Source organism: Phragmites australis, chromosome 21 (genome assembly GCF_958298935.1).
Source record: "Phragmites australis chromosome 21, lpPhrAust1.1, whole genome shotgun sequence".
Classification (NCBI taxonomy): domain Eukaryota; kingdom Viridiplantae; phylum Streptophyta; class Magnoliopsida; order Poales; family Poaceae; genus Phragmites; species Phragmites australis.
The window spans coordinates 21,347,961-21,360,335 of record NC_084941.1 but is presented as its reverse complement, the minus strand read 5'-3'; the positions used below and the strand labels follow the sequence as shown (position 1 = coordinate 21,360,335).

At 41.4% G+C, this 12,375-nt stretch overlaps 1 protein-coding gene across 1 annotated transcript; it reads right to left on the bottom strand.

The window, feature by feature from the left end:
* Positions 1-1,497: 1,497 nt before the first annotated feature.
* LOC133903613 (dirigent protein 1-like) lies at positions 1,498-2,232 on the bottom strand. Its single transcript, XM_062345037.1, has one exon. The coding sequence runs from the start codon at positions 2,218-2,220 to the stop codon at positions 1,726-1,728; it is 495 nt and encodes a 164-aa protein (XP_062201021.1). The 5' UTR covers positions 2,221-2,232; the 3' UTR covers positions 1,498-1,725.
* Between the last annotated feature and the right edge of the window lie 10,143 nt (positions 2,233-12,375).

Sequence of the window (12,375 nt, the reverse complement as noted above, 5' to 3'; positions counted from 1 at the left end):
ATAGCACACAACTGAGATACATGCCATTCAAGAATAGATCGTCGGGTTCTTCATCGAACATGTTATCAATCAAAACAACAAGTTTCATAAATTGATTGTGCCGCCGTGGCGTGAGGGACCTTCAGACGATACCAAAGACACTTTACCTTCTAGTAGAGAGAATACTATAAGGAGGAAGTCTACCCGAAACTTCAACCGCTAGAATATTATTGATTATTCCCCTAATTCATTGTAATTGTGTTGAATGATAAACAATTTTTGTTTATATGTTTCTTGATTAAATATGTATTGAGAGGGAGAGAGAGACGAAGAGAGGAGATAGGGAGAGAGGAGGGAGAGAGAGGGGAGAGAGGAGAAAGAGAGAGGAGGCAAAACACTGCCAGCTGAAAAACCAAACCGGAAGTGATTTCCCTGAGGATCACTACCGGTTATAACCATTAGCTGACAGTGATTCCCAAAGAATGCTGGCTCAAGGTTTTAACTATAGTGATAACCTCTATCACTACTAATTAGGTTGGCCGGTAGTGATAGTCAGGAACTGTCATTACTGGCTGGAAAACCGGTCGTGATCAGGATTTTTTAGTAGTGTTAATGTATGATTCGTGAAAATTGTTCTCCTGACCCCTAGATTGGGGCAGATCCACACTTGATTGGCGAGGTGATTGACAAAATACAGGCCGCACGCAAATTAATAAATGCACACTGAGATCTACATGAAAGTAAAACCTAGGTAAGTCGGGAGTCATAATGAAAATCGGTTCAGTGACTAAAATTTTAGTCGATCAGAGTTAGGGTTTTGGGTTTTGGGGTTCCTCCATGATCGTTAGGGTTAGAAGAGGGATTTGAGAGGTAGGACAGCTCAGGGAAGGAGGCGGGTGAGACGGCCGGCGGCGAGGTGGTGGGAAGACCAATGGTGGGTGAGCTAGGACGGGGCATCACGTGCCGGGTTAACTAGCGTGGTGGGACGCGGCGGTGGATCCGACGGCAAGGACGCCACCGGGGATGGGAGCATGCGGGCTGGGCGAGGGAGCAAGGTGATATGTCTGCGTGGGGAATCTCTGTCGCGCGTGAGCGAAACTGTGGGAGGTTGAAGAAGACTTGATGGCTGATGGTCCTAGGCGTCGACTGCTAGCAAGCCATATTTCTGGCGATTGAAATTTAGCACGCCCCAATGAAAATTATTGTATTGTGGAGCCCATGAAGGTATGCCCGTTTTGAACAGAAGATTTTCCTTTTTTTTTGTTAGAATTGAATCCTTTTATGCAATTCCTTTGAATTTTTTGTCTTTGAAACAGTGCCTCGAGATTGGCTTTTTGTCAATTGAGGCCTTTGACGTCAAATGATCCAAATGGATACAATATGTGACTTATGCTTAAAATATAGAGTAAATCGTACTGCAAAACACGTTTCATTACATTCGATTTAATTAATGCTTTAAGACATATAGCTAGCTTGACAGTAGAAGTAGAAGCATGTTGCCGTTGGGACACGTGTCGGTTACGGGAAGCAATTTCACCATTTATTATTATTCTTCATCTTATTTCATGCCAAGGACAACAATTCAACCGCGAACTTATTTAAAGAGCCACACACACATACACGCAATAACATACATAGTTCGTCACTGACAACAGGAGCAGTGACGTGTAGAAGCTCATTGTCACCGTGTCACGTCTCATGAGCGGACGTGCTACGTCGTACACACGCTGTGCACGAGCGGCTGGCTCAGGGGTTGACGAACAATTCGAGGTCGATAATCTCCGGGGTGACGGTCTTCCACAGCACGTAGCCGCGCGCCATCCGGAACTCCCCCGTGCCGCCGACCACCGAGAGCTCCCGCACCGGCGCGTTGATGTCGTCGCGCCCCACCACCGTGATCGAGCTGCCCGCGTAAGGCCCCGACGTGAGCACCACGTTCATGGTCACCAGCAGCTCCAGGTTCGCCACTGACGCGCACATGTAGTACCCCTGCGCACGCCCCACCGTCGTCGACGATGACGACGTGCCCTCGGTCAGCTTGTCGTCGATCACAAACATGTTGCCGAAGTAGCCACGCGGTGCGTTCACCACCCGCACTGCCGTCGGCGACGGGCCGCCCGTCACGTCGTGCATGTAGAAGTGCAGGTGCGCCGACGCTGCCTCCGCCGGCCGCGTCGCCGGGCTGGCGACGAGGACTACGAGGACAGCAAGGAACACGGAGTAGAGCATGTGGGCAGCCATGAGAGAAGAGACAGTGTGTGATGCTCTACTGGTCTAGTGTGCAAATGCTTATATAGATAGCAGCAGCGGCGGCAGGTGGAGTGTCAAAAAAAATCTGTCCTATTTGGATTTGATTTTATTGCAAAGATACATTAGATTTCATCGACATTGAAACCTGTTTTTTAGGTATATGTCGAAATTTTCTTCTCTAACAGACAGAATTCAATCCCAAATTTCCAGTTAACGCAGTAACCTGAAATCTCCACAGCCTTCGGTTTTTTCAGTTGTCCGTTCCTTTTTCCCCTTGTAGTCTAGCAGCAGCAGCAGTTACTGTTCTTGATAGCGGTACTGAGGTGTATGACTTATATGATCTTTGCTGTTCCTGTCATATTTCCAGAGAAAACAAAATCTTTGCTGTGCCTGTCTATGTCAAGGTTTACAAATTTGTTTTATATCCGAAAACCGCCCCCCAGCGATTTCTTCAAAATTCGCGGTAACTGCATACAGTAATTCGGTAGGATTCGGTAGAAACCAGTCGAATTTCGTCAAAATTTTTAAAAAATTTAAATATTGAATTTGAATTTAACCGAAAATCGGTCGATTTCTTAATACGAACCACATCAAACTGGTTGGTAACCGCGAATATCAAACGGTTACCGACGTATTTTGAAACCCTGATCTATGTACGGGATAAGCACAGATGGATCGAGTCTGTGCATGTGTCGCTGTTGATTATTTGAACGATTTGCAGCGACAAGAATGGACCCATCCAGTGTCTAGGCAGAGGAGCAAAAATACAAAATTAAAGAACAGTTAATGCGTCGTCTTCAATTCTTCATTCTCCAGAATGGATTTGTCTTATACCACTGACTGTGCTTATGGTCCCGGCATCCAGTGTCGGTGCACATGCAGGCTTGCAGGGTGATCAGGACCGATTTGTTTGTTGCACGCTGGCAAGATCGATAAGCAGGTGCGTGTAAGTTACTCTGCAAAAATGTTGCATCTTATCATGCAGGCTAGTAAGATCAATTTAATTTGCAATTCTGTAACAAAGTGTTCCGTTCGAGGAACTAATAATAACTTGTCTCAGGACGTGACGTACTGATTTATAGTGGGATCGTAAGACCATAGAGGCTTAGCCCCGCCTTAGAAAGGCATTTTGCGGGAAGCAAGCAGGGTCTGAACCCCGGTTGATTAGCTCGAACTCTAATGAGCTAACCAACTAGGCTGGAGCCCGTTCCCGTTTATGGTGAGACCGTTTCTTGACATTTGATGAGATGACACCATTTCTCAGTTTTTACGTTGGATATACGTTTAGGATAAATGAGGTATCGATGGATAGATACATTCAATTGCTCAAACCAAACAAATAATGGGTTGGGTCCGGAACTACTATATACTAGCGATTACACATATGATTCACACATATGAAATCAATTTAGGATATGAAAATATGAAGAAATAAAATAATATAGTATAATAAAATAGAGATTTGCATACATTATGTAGGCGCACCCTCTCCAGAAATTCAACGTTGTAGGTAAAGTGCGGGAGACGGCTCACCGTCTAGAGAAATCCGGTGTTGTAGGCGAAGTGCGGAAGGTAGCGTACCATTTGGAGAAACCCGACAGTGAATGTACGGAAGATAAATATTGGACGTCTAGATATGGAAAGTAAATAATAAGATATTGAATATATTTTTGGAATGTATGAAAGGTAAATATTGGATATCTAGGTATGGAAGACATATAATAGAAAATTAAATGTACTTTTAAAAAGAGAAACGAGAATAATCTTTATACGGTGACCCATTTGATCAACTCGGGTGGACGGTGGAAATCATCTGATTCTGTCATAACTCATGTATTTTATAGGAATATAGATTGGGTGGTGCAATTCACCATCTCATTCCGCTAACTAATCACCACTAAATGATCTGATCCCGCAACATTTATAATTTCCTACCCTGGGAGCTCTGGACACAGAGCTCCATGTACAGTGGTTAACTGACTCTTGCAGCAGATAAATCTTTTAGCTAGTTTATACTATGATTCATGAACTTGTTAAAGTCTCTTTCACAAGGTTGTCCACAGCATAATATAGACAATCTACACAATAAGCATCATTTCCCCTGTGTTGATGTGTACAGATACCGCGCCAAACACTGAGCACCTCGTGTGCAATTCTAGACCAAAAAGCTCCGACCCGGATAATCGAAAGTTCCAATGTGGATCAAGAACACTGACGATAACTGTTCAACGAGCAGCACTCAGAATACCCTGGTCATGGCGCTACGTCGTCAGATCTTCGTCGTCACTCACACTCAAGAGGGACCTCGTCATAGTGCGGATGACCGGCGGCTTGTCCTTAGTTGTCGAGATCAAGAACAGATAGCAATGTATATTGAAAAAGAGAACGGGACTATATATATAGGAGCTAGGCAAAAGAGATAAAAATGAAAGATAATGTAGATTATGTTTGATCGATTGGTTAATTCAATTAGTCATGATCCTCTCATATTTAAAGGGCGGCAGGTCTTAGTCGTAGAAAAACAGGACTCCTAATTCCAACCGAATAAGATTTACAAGATATTATTCGGCCATACCATATGATCTTTGAACTTTCTGCAATTCGTGTATCTTTCAGATTTGATCTCGTAAGTTCTCATATATCTACCCGTGTATCCTTTATTGCAGTAAGGCCTTCTTGGACTCGACTACCTGCCCGATGTGAACACCTGCTCATGTACCGCCTGCTCGGTCCAACCATGTGCCCAAAATTTGACCAATCATCGCTCGGTCCGACCACCTACTCAGAATCCTCGTGCTCGAATTCAACCAATTCTTCCACCTACTCAGAGACCAACATGCTCGAAGTTCGACCAGCCTACTCGGAGACCAACACGCTCGGTATCCAACATGCTCAAGTTCGACCAACCTGCTCAAAGACCAATGTGCTCGGATTCCAACATGCTCGAAGTTCGACCAGTCTTCCACTTATTCAAAGATCAACTGCTCAGTCCGATCATGTGCTCTAATTCAATCAGTCAATGTTGACTCGAGCAGCTTCTCAGTTTGACCATTTCTCAAAGACTATGTACTCGAATTTGACCAATCACTGCTCGATTTGTAACCTGTTCGAAGGCCACCTTAACTGGAGACCACCTTTCTTGGTTTGACCACTCCCACACAATCAACCATGTCCGACAACATTCTTGAAAGATCCCAACAAGCTCTATGTTTCATCGTTGTACCTTGTCATCTTCAGCAGCTACTTCCCGGTCTCATATAGCTTTTCCTAATCAAAGTACTCTGCCTTTCAATTCAAAACTGAGTAGTAACTAAATCGGCATTAACCTTAAGTTCTTATCATTAAGCTAATCATAACTATAGTGACCACTATAGATATTAAATCTTGCTATCAACACCTTGAATGTTAGTTATTTTGCAAACTAAAACCAAGAATATATTTATATTTTTTTCTCAACCACGTTTTTGAACACAATGCAGTGGAAGTTCTCAGTGGCGATGCCTGATGGTCCATTCGGTCGTTGATAGCACCGTTTTCGCATTCAAGCATCTAGGGCCACTAATGTCTCAAAAGAGTCACCCTACAACATCGGGATCCTGTTGTCAAATATTAATATGGATTATTTATTGCAAATCCAAGCTAATACTCTGTTGTTATAATATAGCCATAACATAGGGATGTTTCTGATGATAGTTTGGGATATGGTCACGTCTACATCTCCATTTTCTTGATTCAAGCAGTAGCTAATCCTTGAGTCACTAGAGGCTTTTTTTTCTCAGTTTCAAAGTTTCAGGTGAACCCCTGAATCCAAGAAAAATAAAAGAAACCTAGCGTGTTTGACAAACCTAGGGTGTTTGTCAAACACTCTAGGTTTCCTTTATTATTAGAATTTGCTAAGATTTATACCACTGACTTCTCCCTATATAACCTTCTAGTCCTTAGGGACCAATTTGACATATTTGTTGATAATGTAAGATATGATCCCAGTTTCACAAGATGTTATGACCTTAGTCTTGCTATTAAGATGGTTTAAACTGACAAACATAAGGTTTTTTTCATTGGTTTATCGCCCTATCAAGTTGGCCTTGATTTTTTCTATTGAGCATTCTTAGCTATAAAAATAGTTATCAAGACTAATTTGAGGAATAAGATATCGAATGACTGGTTGAATCATAAGATGATTGGCTACCCGCCACAACCGAACTGTCTCTAGCCTCCCTGAGCACCTCCTCGGCTCTGCGATGACTCCAAGAGCCCGTACAGCCTGTCCTCAACACCTCACCATCATCAGGACCCGTCGGCCACACATTACCGTCACCCGCCACCCTTGGTCCCTCTCCGACCATCGCGAACCCCTCAATGAAATCCCCTCCGCCTCCTCTTCGTTTTGCACCGCTCCTCATAGGGATTTGTAGCCCATAGCCATAGATCGATGCACTCCAGCGAAGGTCCAGCAATGGCTGCGGCGGTGACGTCGTCCCGAGTCCGCCAACGTCGACCATGGAATGGTAGCGCGTCCACAGCTGTCGTATCAGATCTGGGTTGCCGAGATTAGATCTCGGCGTACCCCTTCATTTAGCCTAGTCAGTAGGTTCATAATCCGCGTCAGCATCCTCGTGTTGCAATGTGTGGCGCCATGTCATCATCCACGTTAGCTGGTGGCCCAGTCAGCAGCCAAGTCAGAATTCATTTTATTTATAAATTCTTTTTCATTTATTGCATCAGCATATCGTCAGCATTGCACAGTAATTATATTTTCCAGTGGAACATTAATTCCATTAAATCCCGAAATTAGGTAGTTTTACAGAAAAGCCCCTATAGTTTCTTTTAGCCATAACTTTTGTTTAGCTTTGATTTAGATGATTCTTTCGCTCATTTTTTTAAAAAAAAAGTATGATCTATCCAACCATAGGGTTTTTGTACTGTCTTTTTTCTGTTTTGTCTTCTGTTCTTAGTAGTTTTTGTTTATTTGTTTGTTTGTCTGTTGTTTGCACAATTAGGTGACTATGTTCAGGAGCCGTACGAGAACTTTTAAGAGCAGGAGTTCGAGTTGCCTGAGCAGCAAGCCATCGAAGGAGGCAAGTGTCCTTGAATATTTGGCTCCTATTGTTTTATAAATTCTTTTTACTTTATAAAATTGCATGCAGTCAATATGATGGGTAGTTTTCTATTGTTAGGGTCTACTAGAATTTCCTGATATTCCTTGTCACCTAGGTTTTATTGTTTCTAGGTTATGGGTAAAAATACTTAGCCATGCTCATAAAGGTATTGTGGGTATTTCTTAATAACATGCTAATGGACATATGAAACCTAAGGGTATGTTTGTAAATCTTTATAGCAACATGGACACCTAAGGACTTGGTAAAATGGACCGAGGGTGGATGTGATGTTATGGTTAATTATCTGTGGCAATGGTTATCTCTGGTTGACCTGTGAATATGTTCCAGGTGGTATTAGTTATTCTAGTATTCATGATGGTTAGTTTACCCCTATGGTTAGTGGTAGTCTTACCCAAGTCGATGGTTAAGGGCCAATTCATGGAGCGACCACTTATGAAAATAGTACAACCACAAGGCTTACATGGGAATAACTTGGCCAAGTAATTAGATGTTCTCCCAGTACTATATGGGGCCATATGATGGTGTAGGGTGTGGAAGGTGTCTATGTGAACTTCCATGGAAGGAGCCTATGTGGACTTCCCTTTTACCTATAGCACAAGAAGGGGCCTTTGGGATGGAGTTTACTCCACTTATGTATGGTGTTGAAACCTTAGTGGGCAAATAAATGCTTAGAGACGTTTTGAAAAGGCCTTGTAGTGAGACCTAGCTGCACATCAAAGGAAGTGTGTAAGTGCTTAGCCGGCATGGGCATATGGGAATCGCGACTCGTGGATAAAGTGTATGACATCTGTAGAGTAAAAACTGATATATCAGTTGTGCTCACGATCAAGAGTTGCGTGGACCCTCACATGATTATTGGTTAGTTTGGTTGGTTGGGTAATCACGGTGGTGGGAACCGTGGTTTGGTGGTCTGTCTTGGGGGTGAGAACCAAGGTCAGGGGGTTAGAACCCGTAAGATGATAGAGGTGGTTGGAACCTCAGTTCTCACGCGAGGTGGTTGGAACCTTAGCTTGTTCGGTTGGGATGACCTCACTTTTAGAATAATAGGCTCCTTTTACAATGTTTTACTCAAAGTTGGCATTTTTGCAAAAGAACCATGTGTCTAGCCTTCTTTGTCTTTAGCCCAATGTCATGCTTTCGCACACTTAATGGGTAGAAGACGTACTCACCCTTTCTCTCCCCAATTATTTATGTTGCTTAGTGGAAGATGAAAGAGCATTGGAGCATCCTGAAGATGAAGGAGATGTGTTCTATGCATGTTGGTCTTCCTGTCGTGACTTGTGGAGTTTTGGGCGTTGATGCTTTATTTTCCGCAGCTATGTACTTTTCTTTGAGATCTATGGGTCCTTGATGTAATAATGATACTAACATTATAATAATAGATATTGTGCTATTTTACTATCTATGAAGTCACTATATGTGTGTAATTTGATCTTGTGCACACATATAACTGCATTCGGTTTGGTCTTAAAACCAGATGTGACATATTACCTCCAGCTAGTGCTAGTGGTATGTTGTATTCTTGATTATCAATTTTTGGTCATTAATTAATTGTAGTTTTGCATGATATTTCTTTTACATATGCAAATTATAATTTGTAGGTTCAGGTTTACATGCTATTGTTGATGAAGATATGAGAGGCTCGGATGAACCAAGTACTCATTAGTTAGGTACTTACTTTTTTATCATTTCAAGTTTTTTTTTATTTCGTTGTACCATTTAAACATGGAGTTGAAGTACATTTTTGACTTTACTTTTGTTATATATCGGTACGTGACCTTGTATGGGCGGTTTAGACGCTTAATTGTTGTTAGCCCTAGTCTTGCCAAACGTAGAGCTATGATCCTTACACTTCCACTTAAACTCAATAACTTGACAACTTATCATTGTCGGTTTCTTGAAACTGTAATCCTTATTATTGATGGTTTCTAAAGTGATAAAATTGGAACAAAATAACTGTCAGTGATAATCTATTGCCATTGGCTGTTCTGTTTAAAACTGTTAGTAATACATTACTGAGGGTTCCAAGTAATATTTGTCAGTGATAATGCCATCATCAATGATGATTGTTAATTGGAACAGTCAGTTATAGTAATTTTTTGAATAGAACCGTTAATGGTGATGAATAAAACATGAAAACTTTGCCAAGGAATAGATTTGTTCATAGTAACTCACTACTTCACACTTGTTTGTGGGCAGTGTTACAGTCTTCAGAACAAGCATTATATGTAAAGCAATGAAACAAATGGTTTGTACATGTTTATCTCAATGGAACAACCATATAATATGGAAACATCACATATATTAGACACCATAGAAAATGCATGAACTACTTAGGAACAGTTAATAACTCAGGGCACCACAAGAGGCAAGAATGAAAAAGAGCTAAGAAATACATCCGCAAAAGAGGATCAAAGATATACATATCCTATCCAAGGCAACAATCTCTATGAAGAGAGTCGATTAGGTAGGCTAATGTGCAAGCACAAAGTCAAGGGGTCGCAGGTCGAAGCTTAGGAAATGCATGGGCACGTATTCGCGTAAAAAAATCATGAGACCTTGTATAAATTTGTGAGGTGGAATTCCATGTGTGTGATTTTTCTTTCTCTGAGACAACTCGTTCCTAAGACGGATTACCACAAAGGATTCCAATTTGGAACCGGCAATAATGATCATGTCACCATTGTTGGTTACAGAACCCGCTGCTACAAAACCTTATAGTGCAGTCGGTTCGAAGGCCATGATCGCAGTCAGTTTTGGAAATTGGTCCTAAAGATGGCTGTCACCATCGGTTCTTTTCTCCACGGCCTTTCAAAGTGTCTTAGTTGGTTTTTAAGGAACAATCACAGTAGGTTCCAGCCTCGAGCTAATTGTATCTTATTCCGATCAGTGATACTACTATAAAACACCATATATATAGTGTTTTATCATTGTCGATTCGATAGTAATCGGCATTGAAAATATATCAGTGCCGGTTCTTAAACTCCCGTGCGCGAACAACAGTTAAAGAGGTAAAAACCGACACTGATAGTGACTGTATCAGTGCCGGTTCTAGCCACAAACCGGTACTGATAATTAGTATAAGTACCGGTTCTAATTATGAACCGCTACTGATAATTGTTACTGTCACAGTTCATCTTAAAAAATTTATAACTTTTTCACACAAAGTCGGATAGGGAAAAATTTTATATGAAAATTCTAGCTCTAGATGAGATTTACAACTTTTGTAGTTGAAAACATTTTTATTTGAAGTCCTTTAAATGTCTAAATAATTATAATAAAGTTGCAGCAGTTATCCATGATAGCTCACATTAAAAAAGTTTATAACTTTTTCACACGAAATCGGATGTGAAAAAACTTCATATAAAAATTGTAGCTCTCGACGAGATTTACAACTTTGTAGTTGATGACTTTTTTATTTGAGATCATTTAGATATCCAAATAGCTATTCAAATGTTTGATCAGAAGATGTCAAAAGAATTTATTTTGCTACTGTACTCACGAACAGACGATAGCTGAGATGGTTATAGGGGTCATACATACGCATAAGCTTTGAGGTTTTGAGTTTGAGTCTTTGTTGCCGTATGCGAGCGAATATCATGTGACTTTATGAATATTGGGTGTGATTGGGTGAGCAGTCTCTGGTCGAGTGCCTCTGGTCGCAAAAAAAAATTGAAACTTTTTTCAACCCGGAAAATGTTGAATCGAGACCGACTATCAGTACCGGTTGGAGCCACTAATCGGTACTGATAGTGATTTTCAGTGCTGGTCTCATACTTGATACTGATAGTCATTGACTACCCGTGTTGAGTAATCAGTGTTGGTTTAAAATTCATTATTGATGATAATTTTAAAATGGTACTGATAAGATGTTTTGGTGTAGTGTTGCTAGCTTAAACCGAGTGTGCAACTTTATTTATCGACCCCGGTTCGAGGATGAACTGACTACGAGATTATCGTAGTCGGTTTGGCTTTGGAACCAGCTACAATATGTAGCCTGTTCCACTCTCGGTTGCTCCAACCATTCCCACTTCCGTAATAAATCCAACGGTGGTTCCAAGCAACTAAAGCGCCACGACCAATCTTCTCCTGCGCCATAACTATTCGCCTTCTTCCTGCATACCAGAAATTCTCTATAAAAAACGGCATGCCTAATCATTTCATTGCGTAATCACCATCAATTCACCGTCGCCACGCCGCAGCTACCGTCGCCAGCCCCCTACGGTGCAACAATGGTCACAGTGAATAATCCCGTTATCACAGTTGGGTAATAGATGGTAAAAATACGAATTTATATAATATACGTGAGCGTATTTAATGAAATAGATAATATTTTTCTGTATTTACGATTTTAGCATCTGTATTCGGCGTACGGTGCGCCAAAAATAGTTTTTCGGGACATGGCGTACCGAAAAAGGTATTTTCGGCACACCGTGCGCTGAATACACTGTATTCTGTGCCGAATACCCAAAATACATGTTTTTTTTTTGCCTGTGTGGCCGGTTCGCTTGTGTCATTTGCCATCGGTATTTTGTTATTTTATGTAATTGGCAACTTTCAACTAAATTTGAAACGAGTTGTTAATTTAACTGTCATTTTATCTCAGTGATTTGGCTCTTCATTTTATGTACCGATGTGTTGTTATTTAATGTAATTAGTAACTTTGAACAAAATTAGAAATTAGTTGCTAATTCAACTGTATATTTCAAAATGCATGAGTAAGAAAGCATATAGTATCTAAGGCGTCGGGCAGTCTTAACACTTAGGTACGTTTGAACATGCACAACATTAACCCTTGTATCATTGATCATCTCAAGATGACGGCGGAAAGTGACGACGTAGATTAACGAAAGAATGCCAGTTGTGCCAGTCAAGGCTATCAGGGTAAGATGGTTGTCATCTCCGAGGTGGTGGTTGGAAGTTAGGAGGACGGGTACAAGAAAAGCCAACATCATCTTCACAGTCATCACGGTCCTCTGGAGATGGAGGCCTCGGAGGAGGGGTCGAGGTGGCATGAAATCGTCGT